This window comes from Lepisma saccharinum, chromosome 8, assembly GCF_977018435.1.
Source record: "Lepisma saccharinum chromosome 8, izLepSacc3.1, whole genome shotgun sequence".
NCBI classification, from domain to species: Eukaryota; Metazoa; Arthropoda; class Insecta; order Zygentoma; family Lepismatidae; genus Lepisma; species Lepisma saccharinum.
In genome coordinates this window covers 93,839,931-93,862,438 of record NC_139236.1, presented here as the reverse complement: position 1 = coordinate 93,862,438, position 22,508 = coordinate 93,839,931, and the positions used below count along the sequence as shown (strand labels likewise).

Here is a 22,508-nt window from a genome sequence, read left to right as displayed (position 1 = left end):
GAGCACGAATTTCTAGGCCCTAAAACTTGTCCAATTAAGCAAAGAAGCCACTAATTGTTTTAAAAGCCTATCCTCTCATGATGGTTGCGGTAAATGCGGTTTAAAATTACTTACGTGAAATTTAGAAGATTTCGCACTTTCCCTCAACTCTGGACATTTCTGCAAATTTTAAATTTGATTCACTTACGCTTAAAAATATAAACCATCTTGGAATTTTTCACTTTTCTGTACCTCCATAATCTTTCCATGCTGAAACCTAGTCCAGAGGAGTACCAAAACACTATTTTCACTCAATACATTACTCTATGCCCCTCTTTTAAAGCAATTTTGGCCCTTGTAGGCATTAGGCACCAACAGTCAACATAGAAAATTGAGGCAAAATAGAATGAAAATGTAGTTTGTAGTAACTTGAAACGAAGCCTGTTCACAGAAATAAAATATAAATTGAGAGTAAAATGCCTGCACTAATTAATTGGTGTAAAATGTGTGTCTCCTAGCTATGAAGTCAATATGTTTTGTTGACAGATTACTAGCAATAACCAATATGAACAGTTGAGAGTATCCTGTAGCTTTCCAATACTCGAGAATATTGTCACCATTTCCACCCACGAAAATTCCAAATAAGTGAATGAAGATATTTGAATTTCATGACTGGTATTCTATAAGATACATTTGTGATGCAAACGTAGGTAGTACAATTATAAAATATAATTATTGTTTTTAACATTCGAAAGCCATATTGATTTTACATGTATAGAATGTTCTTAAGCTACTGATACAACCCACTATAAAATTTATCTATTATTATAGATCACTTTACCATATTTTTCAACTGATGGCCAGAAATTTTTAGGTGTGCATGGACTAGGGTTACCAGACGTCCGGATTTTCCCGGACATGTCCTACATTTTAGCCTTATGTCCGGCGTCCGGGAGGAATTTGAAAAATATCATAAATGTCCTACATTTTGAGCGTCACATAATATTAATTAGGTAAATACGTAACAGCAAAAAGTTATGCAAATTAAAAGTCTATAGACTGCGCTTCCCAACTCAATATGGAAATTTATTTTGATTCAGTCATTGCACAAAAAGAATAAAGTTTGTCCTGCTATTAAACAAACGGGAAAACGGAAGCAATTAATGAACAAAGTCTTGGGACCACTTTCTGATAACGTCACTGTTCAATGCCTAAGCATAATTTCTTGCCTTAGGGTTTATACTGATGGAACAAGGTGTTGCTCATTCTTATTCAATATTCAATATAATTTGATTGTAAAGCAGGGGTACAGAGAACAAAGTTCTTCAGGGTGTCTGCCAGTCAAGAAAGTCATGGAAATCAAGAAAAAGTAAAAAATCAACAAGTAGGTCAAGAAGTCACTAAAAAGGCAATAAATTAAGCCCGCATCACATGGAACTGGATTTCCAGTAGGTATGCCCTAGTTGGCGCTGGACTTGCTATCAATTTGTTAGTTTTCGCCTCACACGATACTTAACAGCGTACTTGTCGATAGACTTTTGTTTCCATGCGAGGGAAGTTGTAATGGCGGCCGCGTGAGATGTAAACAATGTATCACATCACATTTTTAAAAGCCGATAACTATTCAACCGAGAGGAATAACGTTTCGTGTAAAACGTTATTAGGTACAAAACAATGGCACTGCTTAAATACATACTTTACAACGTTTACTGTACACGTATGAAAGAATATTTTAGTTGTTTCAAATGTAAACTGAACGCGCCTTTCATGCTGTATACGTTATACATTGTTGGAGTAATACTCGGAAACCACAGACAAAAGCGCCCATTTGCTTACTCACAGATTATCTTCGGATGGCGAAACTTTGCTCTGATTGGCTGTTCCACAGAATCCAGTCGAGGAAAGCAAGTAGCAATTAGAACATGTCCTATTCCTCCAAACCAGTCAAGCAGTCAGCCAGGCAGCCATGATTGCAGGGGCGGCGCCAGAAATTTTCGACCGGGTGGGCAGAGGCTTTATATTGATAGATTAGGGTGGGCAGTATATATATGCATGTAAGACACATATATGTACGACATGCATGCATATGTATCCCCTTCTCTCTTACACTCCCGAGTTCCCTTCTGTTTTCCCTTTCCTCTTCATCTTTTCTGTTTTACTCCCTAATGCCTTCTTATATCATTCTTTCTCAGCTTGTTACATCTTTCTCCCTTTCACTTTCTCTCGTTCCATTCTTCAAATGTTTCTCTTAACTGCCATGCACACACACATCACATGTACTGTATGTGTGTGTGTGTTTGGTATCTTCCCTCTTCCTTTTCTAATCTATTCTCGCATCTTGTTCTACTTCTTTGTCTCCGATGGACACAATTACTTCAAGGAAGTGTTTGTGTGTGCGCAGCCATACATTCTAATCACATTTTGTCCTTCAAGTGCAAAAATACAAGGCTCATACCTACTCCACTTTATATATTAGGCGACACTGATAGAAATTGTGTTTAAATCCATGTTCCTGATCACATTATTTTCATCATATGAGATTATGACTGAAACTTGGGGGATAATGACCACTCTTCTTGGCTTACAAGGTCATTACAACTGACAAATGTATCTGAATGTTTGCAATACCGGCTATCGTGTGCCAAAACCTCTCGGCAAGGACAGTTTACTTCTTTGGTAGCATTAAGAGGCCGGGTGTAACAAGTAGCAAAATGTGGCGGGGGAACTTCCCCCCTTGCTCCTCCTAATCGCCGCCATCGGATATTTGGATTAAAAGTAATGTCTTATTGGGAATGTAAACACACACACACGGAAAAGCCAATTCTTTTTTCATTCTGCATAAAGTATCCCCAGGCTTATGAAAGGCTATTTTGACAAAAGATCGCCCAAAAGTAATAGTCAAGTAACATTGAAAAATCTGTTAGCTAAGTAGTTATTCTGTTTCTGAAGTAATCTTCGTTAATCATGCGGGAGAAGTGATACACGTAGGGTTAGATGAACACATACACTGAGGTAACAAACAGTTTATATTTTGTAGAATGTGATTTTGGACACAAGGAATTCATCGAAATTGGTCACTATACCGGTAACTTTTCGAAAGGGCTCAAATGTCAACATCTATCCTGGAAACTTTAATCTTGCAGGCGAACGAGTCTCTGGCGCCTGGAACCACAGTCAAAATAATAATTTGTGGGGGGTTGTATTTTCAATGTCTGCGTGTATTTGTTTTCTCCCCTTCGTCACTTTCACCTAATCACCATTGAACCTCATTGTCGTCATTAGCCAAAATTAGCAGAAAAGTGACTTCACATAGAACAAATCAGTCGAATGAGCAACAACTTACTCTTCCAAAAGTGGAATTTCATTAGTTCATACCACTTCGAAAGTTGAGGTGGTAGTTTCAATTTCACAGTGTTTCATTGTTGGATCAAGGCAGCTAACTCCGTGAAAAATAACGTTGTTTTCCGAAAGTCTCAAATATTGTCTCTGGTAATACACCCTCTTAAATGAACTCATCTTCTATTGTCATAATATCGAATTCTTTCTGTATATTTTTTTCTCCAATGGCATAACGTTGTCGCCTTATAATGAAGAGGTTCATCTACTGCCCCCTCTCCTGGTGGAAGCACAATGAACACTGGTTCAGACTCCACTTTAAACTGTAGGCATAGTCCCGATTAGCCTATCTGAGCATAACATTCGACATAAAAACAAATAAACAAGATTTTCTTATGGATACTTCGTGACATACCTTTTCTTCTTTACTTCATCTGCATCTAAATATTCTGTTGATCTTTTCGGCTAAACCTCTGATGCTTCTAAAGTTTAAACGATTCTCATCGTGACTGATTAGTTCTCTGACGCCATGAAAACAAAGCTTTTCTTCTTCTTTTAATTCTACATAAGTTAATCGCAAGAAAAATCGCATGATTACGTAACTGATAGGCAAAATTTATGTGTGGAACTAGGATTTCTAAACAGAATTAGCCACCCATTATCAATTCAATAATTCTGTTGCTTTTTCCAAACCCATAACTGTTACATCAAAATGAATATACCTCAGTATTATAGTGGTTATTGTGATTGCTTCTTATTAGTAGAACGAATTTCAAAGTAGACCTAATTAAAAAGTCGAAATAATTTATTTTGTTACTGGAGGAAGCAAAGCTGAGGTTTTTATTTGTTTATTTAGAGATTAATTTAATCATACGCAGGCCGAAATGTATATATGTGAAGACCCGGAGCTTACAACACCAATCCCCTCCACAGTTTCAGTTATATATTTTCGCCAAGCTACACGAGGTGGTTAGTTATACGTATTTCGACATTTTTTCATCACATCCGAAGTACCAATATTTTTCTCTATGTGGTACTATTCAAAGTGGTTTTCCCCCAGTGAAGGCCCGGAGCTGCAGCCCTCAACCTCACCCTAAACCCTGATCTCATTTTGACCATACCCTGCATAATTTTGCGCCTCCTAAGCCCACTAGCTGCTTCTAATCATAGAAGTATTCAATTGGTCACAGTTTTCTTGTTTCAAGATCTCTAGTAATTCCTTTTGCTTTCTGACAAAGTTAAATCAGCTTTGTATGGGATGATGATATGTGAACATTTTTAGTATAGATTATATTCGTTAGTAAAATATACATGTAATAAACACCAGAGTACACTTATTTATTGCAACATTCACATATCTCCAAGTATGTGTACTTTGTGAATTTGATTGGGTGGGCAATCGGGTGGGCACAGGAATTTTTGGGTGGGCGCTTGCCCACCCGTGCCCACCCCTGTCGCCGTCCCTGCATGATTGCTACCTAGAAAGTTAGTTCAGCGCCAACTAGGGCATTCCTACTAGAAATCCAGTTCCGTGTGATAGGGGCTTTATTCTTGAGGTGAAGAATTTTTGCAATTGATTGGTTGATTTAGTTTATTTTACTCCACATTTTTCTGTCCCATTGGCTAATCGAGAAGATGAGGATGAATGATGGTTGAATGGATAGTCATAAACATATAGAAACAACCGACACAAGCCCCACATAAGATTATACTGGCTGTGAGTCCAGACGCCAAAGCCTCGCTTGTCTGCCAAACACAGTTCAGGATGCAATAATACGAAATAGCAGATCTAATTCTCTTCTTAAATTCAGCTTCAGTTTTCATCTCAACTGGCCCTTTTGTATGGATTTTCATTAAAGAAATATTTATTTTCTTAATTACTAATTTCCAACTTTACCTAAGTAGGATCTAGAAAAGTCCAGAAAAAGTCAAGATTTCTGGATGTATTATTTTGGTAGACACCCTGTTATTGAACTAAAAACTACCCAAGATGAAACAATTTTAAATTACTGTAATTGCTGAATATTTGTTTGCCATTACAGGTCATAATTCAAATGTTGAGAGAGTACTTTCATTACCATCAACTCAACAGACTCAGGAGAGAATTGTTTTTTCACAAAGTCTGTAAAATGTTTGGTATTGGTCCCTATAATTTCAACGAGTTTGACTGTCCACTCTAACATCAATATATAGTTTGACTAAACCTGAAATTTTGATAAAAATTGTCTCCTCTGAGGAGTACCACTTAAAACAAGTATTAAGAGGTGCATTGATTAGCATGATTGCAAGTTTTGAAATTTTGCATTTAAACATTCGTTGGGAATTTTTTTTTTAAAAAAAACTGAAAAGTGTCATTTTTCAACTATTTCCTAACGTGTTCTATAGTAATATGTATTATTTATTGAGAAAGTTGTGTGTCCTACATTTTGACTTAATGTCCTACATTTTGGGACAGCATGTCCTACATTTCCCTTACAGCGATCTGGTAACCCTAGCATGGACTCTTTCATCTGTTTACCAAGTACATCTTTGTACCAATTCTAAGAGACTTGCTTATTTTTATATCAAAGTAACCCAACCCCCTCTCTCTCCAGGAGCCCCGAGATATTTTTCTAAATGTATTGAAAATAATTCACACAACTTTTTTTTGTAAAACTAGTTAGTTATATCTTAAATAAAATTGAAACTTACTTGTAATTATTTGATTAAATAATTCATCTTGAAAATGGTTTATTGAGCAAAAATTACTTCTAAACTTGTCCGAGTGTCACTTTCCCTTAGGGTTAACGGAATATTATTTTCCTTATTAACATTGCAACTTCAACATCGTGACTGTTGAATAGACTGGGTGATGAATTTCTAAAATAATGATTTAGAAAAAAACAAGGATCCCTGAACTCTACAAGCTACACATTCTTTATGAAGCAATGTGTTCCAATATTTACTAAACATCCTTCTTCTGCCTACCTTGTGGCTTCTTTTCCTCTCCTTCCTGCCGCCCATGAAGACCATTCTGGCCATGAGGTTGAGCACCACGTACCGCACGAAGCGGGGCACCCTCATCCCTCGGTTTCCTTTGTAGTGGAGGTTCAGCACAAGCACCGCCATTCCGGTGGCAGCGGCCACCAAGCAGATGCACACTGCGTAGTACATGCCTCGAAAAAGAAAGAAAAGTTTCATTTGGAGAATTTTTATACTGAAATATGAACATGAGTGCAAAAATAATATTTCAAGAAAACATATTTTTGTCTCTTTTAGCTTATAAGAATAAAAGTAACATGTTACAAGAACAAAAATAATTTTGTTTCTGAGGAAAAATAGAACGACTAACCTTCTTAGTTTAATTCAAATTTTTATGTAAGCATTCCCTACCTATTTCATACTTTCAACATTGAATCACATAAGCATTCACTGCGCTACGACACCAGTGATCCCGGGTTCGAATCCCAGCTTGGGTATGAGTGTTCTTTGTGTGTCCCTTCATCAATTTCATCATATCGTCGGCTCATCCTCATCTTCGCAATTAGCCAAAAGGGGCAGAAATGCGAGAAAGAACAAACAAATCAATCATACAACCATTCCTACATCTAGGAAATTTACTTTGAGCACAGTATTATTTTTTTCACTGAACCATGTGCATGTAATTATAAACGAATACATAAAAATATATACCTAGGTAGATATGAAGAGAGATCTGGCAGTAGGGGTGGATGGGAGATAGAGATAATAGAGGGGGAAACGGGAAAAGTGTGGAGTGCCTGAATAGAAACAACTTTTCTGCAAAAAAAAAATGAGAAAGAAGATGTACACTAATAATTATGAAGAAAGAAAAATAATCAACAGAAAACTATCCATAAGACAATATGTTAATTGAGATTATTATTCTAAGTTACGGAATATATTCAATATTCTATTGTTAAAATGTGTTAATTTACAAAAATGTGAGACAACCGTTTAGATATTTAAATTTGAATATTTTTATTATACATAAAGACAAATAATGATTATAAAATGCAGTTGTGTGTACTGTAAATATATATTTTAAAACTGAATCATTAAAATTACATTAATTAAGTTAACTATGTAATGACTGTTAATACTTAAAAACTGTAATGGTCTTCTTTTTTTACGTTAACTGGATATTTCCGGAAATTACTGGTCTTAGACAAGACAACTTTTTGTAGCATAGAGAATGAATGCTTACTTATCAAAGGGGTTTCTTCGCTTGGGGGCAGATCTTCCCTCATATTCATGAAGAAGACTATCATGTTGAGCATAGCACTGATGCCCAGCGTCACCTTCTCCCCAGAATCAGCCGGCACCACAAACACAAGCAGGGCTGCAAGAAACAGGAACTGTTAATATCACATGAGAACTTCCTTCGAAAATGCGACATTAATGCAGAAGAATTGAGAACACTTCATAAATGGTGCAACATTGATGATGTATGAAAACAGAGGAAGCTAGTAACTTCTAGGATGCAACCACTATGCATTTTTAATTGAATTTGTTTTAAGTTCTCTTTATGCACAGAAAGGTTAATCGAGACTGGATCTATAGTTTAAAGTAACATCTGTACCCCTGTGATGCTTACACCAGGCATCAAACCTAAGACCCCTTACAAGACAAGGATGCTACCACCACCCCATCGGATAGGTCCCGCTACTACATTTGTCAAAAGTAACTATGCATACATAGGGCACCATGGTTCTCCAATTGATAGCATGCGACTGACTCGCACCTGGAAGACCCAGATTCGATTCCTGGGGAATTTTTCTAGCCATGCCCTGATGGCTGTGGGGTTCAGCCAGCCGTTACAGGTATCTGAGAGGAGCATAGTGCTGATTACATCATCTCCACAAATGACAGATTTTGAATGTGTGGAGCCCTTTCTCCATATCCCCTCATATGCTTTCAGGTCTGGTGCAGGGCACACCCAACTCCCAACTTGCAACAAACGTTAAAATTAAATGCTAAGAGCTTTAAACTTAGCCCTCCTAACCTAACCACCAAGCGGAATTGTTAGGTTAGGAAGTCCAGGTTTACAGTTCTTAGCATTTGTTGCGAGCTGGGTGTGCCCCGCACCAGACCCCACATGTTTTCACGGGATGTTGCAATTACGGGGGGTAGCTTTACCTTTTATCCATGCATAAGAAGAAAATAAGAAGTTGTTACTACAAATGTGCATTATGAAACGAAAGAAATGTTGTCGAGGATATTTATACACAATTAGTTCCATGTAATGTTTAAAGTGACTTTTGCCTTGCATGGTGAATTCACGTTCTAAAATGCTGACAGAACAGCCACATTATATTAAAATTTAATAAAATTTTATTTGAACATAAAGAAAATATATTTCCTAATACATATCATCCAGTAGCGGTGCCAAAACTGGGGGAGCAAGGACAGTTTACTTTCTCTTGCTAGACATGGCTTAGCATTACGAGGCCATGTTGCGGGGCAAAAAGTGGGTGAGTGGGGTAACTGCCATCCTAATCGCCACCACTGGTATCATCAATTAATCGTATCGTCGTTGTTAAGATCAGTCTAAGAGCAAAGAGGCATTCCATCGTCATGGGTGGGATACTCAGACTAAATTTTTGGCATTAAAGTAACTATTCTACTGATAAGCAATATTTGTCTTACAGTTTCTGTACAAAGAATTATGAAACAGCGCTGTTAATTAAACATAACTACACTCAAAATACTTTACCAGATTTATAGCTACAAGAGAACAATTTTGTGTGACGGATGGGGACAGATAAAACACTGCCCCTTTTCTTAATAATAAATTTATTGTAATAGTGAATTTTTAAATTATGAAATATAAATTATTTAAGACCAAGAGAGAAGGTAATTGACCTTTTAATATTCTACACTAACAAATATGCAAGTAGGTTGCAGCGGCGTGGATTCAGCATACGCAAGGTACGCACTGCGTACCCACAACACAGTAAGAAAAAATAAACATTTTTTCGTCTTCCCCGAACATGACAATTCAACAATTATCGCTCCGAAAGCAGTTCCACTGCAAGAAATTCCGATTTCCGCAAGAACACGCTGCTGCCTTCCTGAAGGCAGTCCCGAATGATCCCGATTGTGACTTCGGCACCCACCCGATCCGCGTTCCTGCCGATTTCCGCAGAAAGACGCTGTTTCTTCTGCTTGGTACCCTAGAAATTCGGAAGGTAACCCCATTGGCTCATATCAGCCCCGACCACGTGTTTGGGTCTGCCCGCGCTTACCGTCTCTCTCACTTCTTTCCCGGTTCTAAGCATAGAGGGTAGAGTACAAAACACATATCGTTGCCGTTGCGTAGATACCAATTTTCGTTTCGTCTCCCTCTCTCTTAGCATCACGTGTTCTACCATGCTCGCCAACCTTCGCTATTGTTGCCATATTGTCATTCCATTCCTGGACACACTCGCGCAAACATAATTGAAAATAACTGAATAGCGCTCCAGCTCGCGGTTCCCACCGTTCGGCAGGGACGGTAATGTGGCAATATAGCACGGCGTAGTGGTTGCTTCTTTTATGCAGTGCATGTTCATTGGCTAGCTAGTAACTAGTGTTTCCAACTGTAATAATGAAGCACTATTTCTGTCACGGAAGGGGAAAGGCAGGTAAAGTGATGGTGAGTTTTGTTGGATTGGAAGCACAAAGTATTTGACCGGTTTGACGTTGTGCACGAGTGCTTCTGAACTGTAGACAATTTACCGAACCCATAGCTGTGTTCAATGTTATCTATTGGTTATAATCAGGGCTAGGATTTATAGGTCAAAACATACTTTTAGTTTGACGAAATATCGCTGAAATTTTGTGATATCTTTGCGAATAGTAATGTTTGTAGTGATTTAAGGTACATTTTATTGTCAATATTTTTCCATATTTCTAACTTTAATAAATACTTACTTTTTCATATTTAAGGAAAATATACTTATTTTTACATATTTCAACAGGTTTAATTCACAAATTGTTCATATTTCATAATATTGGAATTGTTCAAAATAAATAAATTATGTGGCTCTAACAGCATTTCAACTCTTGGCTCCGGCACGTGTTTTTGTAGAAATGGCATAGAGGAGGCGGTCATTTTTGCTGCTTAATGCGATGCATATTGTTTTCTGTGTTAAAATTGCCATGCTTTGATAGGTGACAGAGTTCATAGCAGGGCCGGCGGAAGGGGAGGGCGAACCGTGCAACCCCCCCCCCCCCGAGCGGCAAATTTTAAGGGCGGCAAAATTTGAAGAGAAGAAAAAAATAAGCCTATTGAAAACTGTGGTCGAGCGAGATATTATTTTGCGCTTAATAGTATTGAAATAGCATAAGAAGTCTCATTATTTATTTTATATTTTGATGTTTTACTTAGGAATGTATTGATTTTCGATTTCCCGTTCCTGCGTAATGACGGGGGGGGGGGGGGGATTCGAAATGGAGCGGCATCTGCTGCCACCGCCCAGGGAGGCAAAATGACTAGCGCCGGCCCTGGTTCATAGCAAAAGAAAAAGCCGCGCAGCTTATCGTCTAGTGGCAGTATATGTTGTTATTGTTTTGGAAGCCGGCATCTTTTGTAAATGTACAACAAAGGCAACCGACTGTCGCCGATCACAGAGAGGAAATAATAATACTGCTTGAGGCGGAGTGTTGTGGTCCAATTGTCGCGGTTTAACACGTTGGCATGTTATTATCTGCCGTTGCAGTTCCGTACCAGTGTATACGGGTTTTGGGAGTGAACAGTTAGAACGCCACCAGTGCAATAATGCAATGGAAAATAATATTTTTTTTTATTTTGTTTGAAGTCACTCAAATAAGGAATCGTATGAAGAAGTCTTCTTTGCAGCATTTTTTTGTAATTTTACGTATGTGTTAGTTCATATTTTGCGAATTTTTAGTCCATATGTATGTAGCTACATACAAAGCCACTTGTTAGTACATATAAATCCTAGTCCTGGTATAATGCATGACGTTTAAAACTCAACGTTAGATAGACCTGAATTCTCTAATTTTCTTGTTGTACGTAACAGCTGTGCATCGGCGCACTGCAGCGATTTTTCTATCTGCTCCATTAGCAACACTGCTTCTTGAGTTGTATCGCGCATCGCACGGCAGAAATATCTGTGCTGGACTCTACCCAAGATTTTGACAGCGTATGCAGTGTTGACAGTAGTCAACATATTTTTTTCTGGAATGCTTAGCTTAGCAGCATTTAGCAGCCACGCGTAGATAGATCACTGTTGGGTTGCAATAAAAATACATTATAAAAAGTGATACAGGAATCAGAGAGGAGGGCAAGAATATGCAGTGGTGGAAGATCATATTTAATATACGCGTAAACTATCACATATAAAATATTTATGTGAGGTTAAAGTTACACTAGCAAGGTTTTTTTTTCGTATAGGGAGGTGAGGACCAGAATGAACAGTAACTGTGTCGAGGGGAAAATATGTGAACAATTTGCAAGTTTCGCACAGTTCTCAGAGTATGAGAGTATCTGTTTATCTCCTTTCGGGATCAACATTTCCTTTGAGTTCCATAGCATGGGTGTTGATTGTTGACCCGACGATATGAATGAATGATAAAAGAAAAACATAATAAAACACAATGCTTACAATGGGATTCGAATGAGCACCCCTCCCTCCCGCCAGACATTGCAAAGTGATGTACGGTAGTTTAGCTTTTGAAGTGTTCTGGGATGTATGCTGACGTCTTTTCTACTTGTCCTTAATTATCTCCCTTCTACAAAATACTTTGTCGACTGGCAACTCCGATTCATTCGTCCACAAGAACGCGGGGTTTTCGACCCCCGTGAAGTTGACCCGACCCATTCGCGTTGCCCACTTCAAAACTAGTCAGGACGTTAGTTCTTCGTTAGTTCTCGATAGTTCTCATAAAATTTTCGTTAGTTCCGAAAATACATAGAAACTATTAAGGAAATAAATGGGTTGGGCCAACTTCACACTTTTTCGACCCATATTCAAATTCGAACCGAAAACCATCCAGATCGATTGATTTTCGTTAGTTCCCGTTAGTTCTCATAACATTTTCGTTAGTTCTCAAAATTTATCCAATTTATTCGCCGAACAAAAAATCGAGGTAATTTGCAGTTTTCCAGTTTTAACACGGATATTTTATCAAAAAATGGTCCGTATTGGTAGAATGTAGAGAGTATGAGTAAATTATATTGAAACTTTAGTCATTTTATCAAATTTATCCAATTTATTCACTGAATAAATGATTAGACGAAATGTGTTGTCCTGAACGGCCAAATTTCGTTGCCCACCTCAAACCTAGTCAGGACGTTAGTTCTTCGTTAGTCCTCGATAGTTCTCTTAAAATTTTCGTTAGTTCTCAAAATTTATCCAATTTATTCGCCGATTAGAAAATGGAAGCAATTTGAAATTTCCCAATTTTGACACGGAATTTTTCTCAAAAAATGGTCCGTATTGATAGAATCTAGAGAGTATGGGTCAATTTTGTTGAAGCTTTAGTCATTTTATCAAATTTATCCAATTTATTCACTGAATAAATGCTTAGACGAAATGTGTTGTCCTGAACGGCCAAATTTCGTTGCCCACCTCAAACCTAGTTAGGACGTTAGTTCTTCGTTAGTCCTCGATAGTTCTCGTAAAATTTTCGTTAGTTCCGAAAATACATGGAAACTATTAAGGAAATAAATGGGTCGGCCAACTTCACACTTTTTCGACCCATATTCAAATTCGAACCGAAAACCATCCAGATCGATTGATTTTCGTTAGTTCCCGTTAGTTCTCATAACATTTTCGTTAGTTCTCAAAATTTATCCAATTTATTCGCCGAACAAAAAATCGAGGTAATTTGCAGTTTTCCAGTTTTAACACGGATATTTTATCAAAAAATGGTCCGTATTGGTAGAATGTAGAGAGTATGAGTAAATTATATTGAAACTTTAGTCATTTTATCAAATTTATCCAATTTATTCACTGAATAAATGATTAGACGAAATGTGTTGTCCTGAACGGCCAAATTTCGTTGCCCACCTCAAACCTAGTCAGGACGTTAGTTCTTCGTTAGTCCTCGATAGTTCTCGTAAAATTTTCGTTAGTTCTCAAAATTTATCCAATTTATTCGCCGATTAGAAAATGGAAGCAATTTGAAATTTCCCAATTTTGACACGGAATTTTCTCACAAAATGGTCCGTAATGTTAGAATGTAGAGAGTATGGGTAAATTTTGTTCAAACTTTAGTCATTTTATCAAATTTATCCAATTTATTCACTGAATAAATGCTTAGACATAATGTGCTGGCCTGAACGGCCAAATTTCGTTGCCCACCTCAAAGCTAGTCAGGACGTTAGTTCCTCGGCAGTTCTCGATAATTTTTATAAAATTTTCGTTAATTCCGAAAATACATGGAAACTATTAAGGAAATAAATGGGTTGGGCCAAATTCACACTTTTTCGACCCATATTCAAATTCGAACCGAAAACCATCCAGATCGATTGATTTTCGTTAGTTCCCGTTAGTTCTCCTAAAATTTTCGTTAGTTCTCAAAATTTATCCAATTTATTCGCCGAACAAAAAATCGAAATAATTTGCAGTTTTCCAGTTTTAACACGGATATTTTATCAAAAAATGGTCCGTATTGGTAGAATGTAGAGAGTATGAGTAAATTATATTGAAACTTTAGTCATTTTATCAAATTTATCCAATTTATTCACTGACTAAATGATTAGACGAAATGTGTTGTCCTGAACGGCCAAATTTCGTTGCCCACCTCAAGCCTAGTCAGGACGTTAGTTCTTCGTTAGTCCTCGATAGTTCTCTTAAAATTTTCGTTAGTTCTCAAAATTTATCCAATTTATTCGCCGATTAGAAAATGGAAGCAATTTGAAATTTCCCAATTTTGACACGGAATTTTTCTCAAAAAATGGTCCGTATTGATAGAATCTAGAGAGTATGGGTCAATTTTGTTGAAGCTTTAGTCATTTTATCAAATTTATCCAATTTATTCACTGAATAAATGCTTAGACGAAATGTGTTGTCCTGAACGGCCAAATTTCGTTGCCCACCTCAAACCTAGTCAGGACGTTAGTTCTTCGTTAGTCCTCGATAGTTCTCGTAAAATTTTCGTTAGTTCCGAAAATACATGGAAACTATTAAGGAAATAAATGGGTCGGCCAACTTCACACTTTTTCGACCCATATTCAAATTCGAACCGAAAACCATCCAGATCGATTGATTTTCGTTAGTTCCCGTTAGTTCTCATAACATTTTCGTTAGTTCTCAAAATTTATCCAATTTATTCGCCGAACAAAAAATCGAGGTAATTTGCAGTTTTCCAGTTTTAACACGGATATTTTATCAAAAAATGGTCCGTATTGGTAGAATGTAGAGAGTATGAGTAAATTATATTGAAACTTTAGTCATTTTATCAAATTTATCCAATTTATTCACTGAATAAATGATTAGACGAAATGTGTTGTCCTGAACGGCCAAATTTCGTTGCCCACCTCAAACCTAGTCAGGACGTTAGTTCTTCGTTAGTCCTCGATAGTTCTCGTAAAATTTTCGTTAGTTCTCAAAATTTATCCCATATATTCGCCGATTAGAAAATGGAAGCAATTTGAAATTTCCCAATTTTGACACGGAATTTTTCTCAAAAAATGGTCCGTATTGATAGAATCTAGAGAGTATGGGTCAATTTTGTTGAAGCTTTAGTCATTTTATCAAATTTATCCAATTTATTCACTGAATAAATGCTTAGACGAAATGTGTTGTCCTGAACGGCCAAATTTCGTTGCCCACCTCAAACCTAGTCAGGACGTTAGTTCTTCGTTAGTCCTCGATACTTCTCGTAAAATTTTCGTTAGTTCTCAAAATTTATCCAATTTATTCGCAGATTAGAAAATGGAAGCAATTTGAAATTTCCCAATTTTGACACGGAATTTTCTCACAAAATGGTCCGTATTGTTAGAATGTAGAGAGTATGGGTAAATTTTGTTCAAACTTTAGTCATTTTATCAAATTTATCCAATTTATTCACTGAATAAATGCTTAGACAAAATGTGTTGCCCTGAACGGCCAAATTTCGTTGCCCGCCTCAAAGCTAGTCAGGACGTTAGTTCCTCGGCAGTTCTCGATAGTTTTTTTAAAATTCTCGTTAGTTCCGAAAATACATGGAAACTATTAAGGAAATAAATGGGTCGGGCCAACTTCACACTTTTTCGACCCATATTCAAATTCGAACCGAAAACCATCCAGATCGATTGATTTTCGTTAGTTCCCGTTAGTTCTCGTAAAATTTTCGTTAGTTCTCAAAATTTATCCAATTTATTCGCCGATTAGAAAATGGAAGCAATTTGAAATTTCCCAATTTTGACATGGAATTTTTCTCAAAAAATGGTCCGTATTGATAGAATCTAGAGAGTATGGGTCAATTTTGTTGAAACTTTAGTCATTTTATCAAATTTATCCAATGTATTCACTGAATAAATGCTTAGACAAAATGTGTTGTCCTGAACGGCCAAATTTCGTTGCCCACCTCAAACCAAGTCAGGACGTTAGTTCTTCGTTAGTTCTCGATAGTTCTCGTAAAATTTTCGTTAGTTCTCAAAATTTATCCAATTTATTCGCCGATTAGAAAATGGAAGCAATTTGAAATTTCCCAATTTTGACACGGAATGTTTCTCAGAAAATGGTCCGTATTGGTAGAATGTAGAGAGTATGGGTAAATTTTGTTCAAACTTTAGTCATTTTATCAAATTTTTCCAATTTATTCACTGAATAAATGCTTAGACAAAATGTGTTGTCCTGAACGGCCAAATTTCGTTGCCCACCTCAAACCTAGTCAGGACGTTAGTTCTTCGTTAGTTCTCGATAGTTCTCGTAAATTTTTCGTTAGTTCTCAAAATTTGTCCAATTTATTCGCCGATTAGAAAATGGAAGCAATTTGAAATTTCCCAATTTTGACACGGAATTTTTCTCACAAAATGGTCCGTATTGGTAGAATGTAGAGAGTATGGGTAAGTTTTGTTCAAACTTAAGTCATTTTATCAAATTTATCCAATTTATTCACTGAATAAATGCTTAGACGAAATGTGTTGTCCTGAAGGGCCAAATTTCGTTGCCCACCTCAAAGCTAGTCAGGACGTTAGTTCCTCGGCAGTTCTCGATAGTTTTTATAAAATTTTCGTTAGTTCCGAAAATACATGGAAACTATTAAGGAAATAAATGGGTCGGGCCAACTTCACACTTTTTCGACCCATATTCAAATTCGAACCGAAAACCATCCAGATCGATTGATTTTCGTTAGTTCCCGTTAGTTCTCATAAAATTTTCGTTAGTTCTCAAAATTTATCCAATTTATTCGCCGAACAAAATTTCGAGGTAATTTGCAGTTTTCCAGTTTTCACACGGAAATTACATCAAAAAATGGTCCGTATTGGTAGAATGTGGAGAGTATGTGTCAATTTTGTTCAAACTTTAGTCATTTTATCAAATTTATCCAATTTATTCACTGATTAAATGCTTAGACGAAATGTGTTGTCCTGAACGGCCAAATTTCGTTGCCCACCTCAAACCTAGTCAGGACGTTAGTTCCTGGTTAGTCCCCGATAGGTCTCGTAAAATTTTCGTTAGTTCTCAAAATTTATCCAATTTATTCGCCGATTAGAAAATGGAAGCAATTTGAAATTTCCCAATTTTGACACGGAATTTTTCTCACAAAATGGTCCGTATTGATAGAATCTAGAGAGTATGCGTCAATTTTGTTGAAACTTTAGTCATTCTATCAAATTTATCCAATGTTTTCACTGAATAAATGCTTAGACGAAATGTGTTGTCCTGAACGGCCAAATTTCGTTGCCCACCTCAAACCGAGTCAGGACGTTAGTTCTTCGTTAGTTATCGATAGTTCTCGTAAAATTTTCGTTAGTTCTCAAAATTTATCCAATTTATTCGCCGATTAGAAAATGGAAGCAATTTGAAATTTCCCAATTTTGACACGGAATGTTTCTCAAAAAATGGTCCGTATTGGTAGAATGTAGAGAGTATGGGTAAATTGTGTTCAAACTTTAGTCATTTTATCAAATTTATCCAATTTATTCACTGAATAAATGCTTAGACAAAATGTGTCGGCCTGAACGGCCAAATTCCATTGCCCACCTCAAACCTACTCAGGATGTTACTTCTTTGTTAGTTCTCGATAATTCTCGTAAAATTTTCGTTAGTTCTCAAAATTTATCCAATTTATTCGCCGATTAGAAAATGGAAGCAATTTGAAATTTCCCAATTTTGACACGGAATTTTTCTCACAAAATGGTCCGTATTGATAGAATCTAGAGAGTATGCGTCAATTTTGTTGAAACTTTAGTCATTCTATCAAATTTATCCAATGTATTCACTGAATAAATGCTTAGACGAAATGTGTTGTCCTGAACGGCCAAATTTCGTTGCCCACCTCAAACCGAGTCAGGACGTTACTTCTTTGTTAGTTCTCGATAGTTCTCGTAAAATTTTCGTTAGTTCTCAAAATTTATCCAATTTATTCGCCGATTAAAAAATGGAAGCAATTTGAAATTTCCCAATTTTGACACTGAATTTTTCTCAAAAAATGGGCCGTATTGGTAGAATGTAGAGAGTATGGGTCAATTTTGTTGAAAATTTAGTCATTTTATCAAATTTTTCCAATTTATTCACTGAATAAATGCTTAGACGAAATGTGTTGGCCTGAGCGGCCAAATTCCATTGCCCACCTCAAACCTAGTCAGGATGTTAGTTCTTCGTTAGTTCTCGATAGTTGTCATAAAATTTTATTTAGTTCCGCAAATGCATAGAAAAAAATTGCTGTGCCCACTCGATTGCCCACCCAATCAAATTAAATAAATATATACAATTAGGGAAATGTAAATGGTTCTGTAAGTGTAGGCTGGTACTCACTCCATGTATATTTTACTTGTGAATTTGGAGATACTCGTGAGTTCAAAAGTTTCATCCCATAACAAGCTCTGCTGTCATTTGGCGAAACCTTTGTCTAATAAGCAAGTTTACAAAGATTAGAGAAAATATCTTCTTGAATGAAATTAATTTAAGCTTTTTCTTTCTACTTCCTTAATTTTGTCATTGGAGAGCTAAAAGCACTATGAGAACTTTTTTTTTTTAACACTGCTATGACTGGAAGAAATCAACAAGCTTAGTAAGTTTTATTGGATATTCACAATTATGAGGTATGCTATATGATCAAGACTTAATCAGGATTTAGAAGGATTTGGAGGGTTGCAGCTCCCAGCCTTCAATGGGGAAAAATTGCTTTGAAATCAGCCATATATTGAAGTAAAAAAAGATATTAGGAATGTGGAAGTATGAAAAGTATAACTAACCATCTCGCATGACTTGGGTTAAAGGTTATAGACTAACTGAAACTGTGCATAGATGGGAGTGAGTTCTTGATGTTGTCAACACCGGACCAGCACATAAATCTCGGCCTGGGTATGATCAAAGTAATAAACAATATACAAATAAAAGCATTTTCCTTCCCTTAATCACAATGATGACTATGAATGATGATGATGAAAATTATGAAGGGACACTCATAAAAACAGCCATGCTCAGACCGGGATTCGAACCTGGGACCCCTGGCGTCATAACCCACTGCGATAATCACTCCCCTGGTAATTTGATGTGTCACTTTCTTTATTCTCTGGCAGTTTTATTTGCATAACTGTCATCTTCAAATAATGCAATGTTTCTAAAATTACAATTTTTGATTTGTTCTAATTAATAACGAGTAATCACAAACACTACCATACCGAGGTGACCCAATTTTAATGTAACAGTTTTGTAGGTTTGGAAAAAATCTATAGAATTACTGAACTGATATTATTAGTGGCTAGCACTATTTGCAAGTTCTCTTCCAACATATAAATTTTCACTATCAGTTATGCAGTTCTTATGATTAACTTGCATGAATTTCAAAGATGATGAAGGAAGGGGTGGAAAGAAACTTTGTTCCCTGTGTATATAGCACCGTGCCATGAAGGTACATTAAGGTATCTGGGCCCTACATATGTTTCGATCATCTTGGAGGTGATGTGATCAGCACCACGCTGCGGCCGCTTTTATCCTCTTCCCCCAGGTACCATTTGATTTTATGTTTGGTGGCCCATAGAGCCGCTTTATGTGGGGACAAAGCCGGAAAAATTACGACCTTAGATCACCCACCATGATTTTCCCACGTAGCAGTCAGACTAGAATCAAATGAGGCTAGAATTTCAGGAAAAATGCAATGGTGAAGGTTTCTTCAACAAATCTTTAATCAGGAAGATGTTACGACTGCATGATTGTAACAAATGTATCATTTTCCAGGTGTTAGAAAACAGTGTCATATATATCACATCACCCGTTTAAAAAATTTGAGTTGAATGCAATATGGCACACGTCCGCTTGGAACACACCGACGTAGTTCCCCCTAATACTAACATGTTTCTATCGACCAATTGTAGCCAGCCTAACTCCTTTCCTTTCTATAGGGGGCGTTAACGGACTTTTGAATCACCCTCTTGTCCCTTATATGTGACTTAGTCAGCATGAGATCAAGAATTACACACGCACACACGCATTCATTATAAATGTGTGTGTGTGTGTGTGTATGTATATATATATATATATATATATATATATAGTGTGTGTGTGTGTAAAGGTAAGTAGGTAGTAGGGGTCTTTGGTAATATTTTGCGGGGTGGGGGCCAAACTTTGTAGATCCGGCACTGCCAAGAGGATTATCTTGACTGCGGTTACAGGCGCTAGAGACTCATTTGCCTACAAGAATACAGTTTACAGGATGTACTATTCAGGAGGGAGGTTGACATTTGAGTGTGTTCGAATAGGTCACACTTACAGCCCAAATGATATGTAAAAAAGATACGAATTACTGGATACGATGATTAGGTTTGATGAATTCCTTATGTCCAGATTGCTTTCTACACAAGGAAGGTAAGAGGGAAATCGAGAGAGAGAGAGAGAGAGAGAGAGAGAGAGAGAGAGAGAGAGAGAGAGAGAGAGAGAGAGAGAGACTGGGGGTAGATACGTGTTAGTCAAACTCACCTAATGCCTTACGTTTGTACTGCCCACCCTAATTTATCAATAAACAGCTTCTGCCCACCAGGTCGAATAATACTGCCGACGTCCCTGTCGACCCATATTCAACTTCGAACCGAAAACCATCCAGATCGATTGATTTTCGTTAGTTCCCGTTAGTTCTCAAAATTTATCCAATATCCTTGCCGAGCATATTTTTTATTTAGTTCTTAACATTAGTCCAAGAAATATGAAGGCCATTTGTGGTTTCCCTATTTTCCGCAGTCGAGTTTGACGATACAGAGGTCCATGTTAGGTTTTAAACAATATTGCCCTGTTTTTTTGTAATACTTAGGTAATTTTGACAAATGTATCCATTGTATTCATGAGATAAATGGGTTGTGAAAATTTGGAATTGGAAGTGGTCGGAGGAAACGGTTTCTCTTTAGGGGGAAATATAAACTTGGGTTTAAAATAATTGTCAGCCACTAAACATAAGTTTTTCTCTTGGCCCGGTACCGGGCCACAGTCCGGCAGTTGAGTGCTCGGTAACCCTAAAACTGAATCAGAAACAGAAATAGAGTGGCCACAAACGGCAAAAAAATCCACTTAAAGCAAAGAAGAAAAAAACGGCTTTCCTAAGACTGTTACATTTAATAAGTAAAAATCACTGACGTTCTTCACCGGAAGTTTGTTGTGTAGCAAGAGAAGAAGGCTTTGGGGGGTGGGGGTTCTAGATCCGACAAAGTAGAATGTATGCACATCATAATTATTATGCACAGTCCAATTAGCATAATCGCTAAACTTTCTAATAAACAGAAATTCACTTTGAAACTTACACTTCCTTTTGGGTGTCATAATGAACTTGCCCCCGATCTTTTGTGACTCTTTGCCCCGCACTATGTCGTCTTAATGCTAAGTCTTGTCTACCTACGAAAAATGTCGTCCGCCCGCCCGCCCCGAGTTTTGGCACCCAATCGATGCTACTGGAATTAACTTAAATTCAACACCACAAACAGAAGGAAATAACAGATCTCTGCTGCACATTATTGCAACTCAGCAACTGTTGTATTATTGAGAGGAAGCGATTCAATGTGAAGTTTGTTTTGTGAAATGACCATTTGAAATATTGTTCACACATTTAAATAGAAATAATTTTCATGAAAGTATAGTATTAATTATTTCTGCTTTCCCACCCCACTCAGGGATATTTGTGCGTCCCCAAAGAATTTTTCAGGACACTGGGATAAATTATACCTTTCCGGAACTGTCCTGGAAAATGCGGGACGTATAGCAACTCCTAGCATTCCCTCTTTAAAATTGTGTTTGTTTATGCCCAGATATGCTAATTGGGATTGGACCTACGGCTGAAAATGGAACCCGGACCACTGTGCCATTACTTTATGCCATCAGGGAGGCTCATTCTTTTGTTATAGATATATACATAAGATTAAATTAAAAAAATCCGGCAATTTTTCAACAACAGAACTCAAAGTTATAAGATACGTTGGGCTCTAAATTTCCATTGCAGTAGCATACTGATCGTAAGTATTACATTAGGTATATATACATGCAGTTCTGCACACGTATTATGAATTGTAAATTTTCTAATTGCCTTGAAACATCTAATAGTTTAATATTAACATTTGCCTCATTTTTATGACATCACCGGCACAAACACATGAAAGTGTGTTTTATGTCTATTATTATTATTTATTTAATTAATTATTTTATTAATGCTCAGATAGGTTAATCAGGACTGGGCCAACAGTTTTAAAATGGAATCTGAATTACTATGCCATATGTCTCCAAGAGTATCCAACCTGGTACCCATTGATTACAAGACAACAGTGTTACCAATATGCCCCTGTGTAGGCACGTAGGACAAAAATAAAGGATACCCTATCTCAGTTATCTCTGGAGCAAGCGCAAGAGATCAAGCCTCTACGCAAATAGTGACGCGAGACGGGTCATCCAATGAACACGTGGAAGCGACTGCAGCTACTAGCATTCGCAGCAGCGTGTACTGCTTCGCTCTGCCCACTCGATCTCCCCCATTCCCTTTCTACCGGTATGCGCGGCCTTGCTCCAGAGATATTCTACTCAGAGAAGAAATTGCCGACATGTCTCTCGTTGTTGCTA

At 37.1% G+C, this 22,508-nt stretch overlaps 1 protein-coding gene across 1 annotated transcript in view; it reads right to left on the bottom strand.

The window, feature by feature from the left end:
- LOC145991659 (neuronal acetylcholine receptor subunit alpha-9-like) overlaps positions 1-22,508 on the bottom strand; it is a 77,920-nt gene that overhangs the window by 10,580 nt on the left and 44,832 nt on the right. Inside the window, exons 3-4 of the mRNA XM_083127724.1 lie at positions 7,520-7,654; positions 6,283-6,470 (exon numbers count right to left, since the gene is read on the bottom strand). Of these exons, the coding sequence (XP_082983850.1) occupies positions 6,283-6,470; positions 7,520-7,654 (323 nt within the window). The remainder of the gene's footprint in view (positions 1-6,282; positions 6,471-7,519; positions 7,655-22,508) is intronic.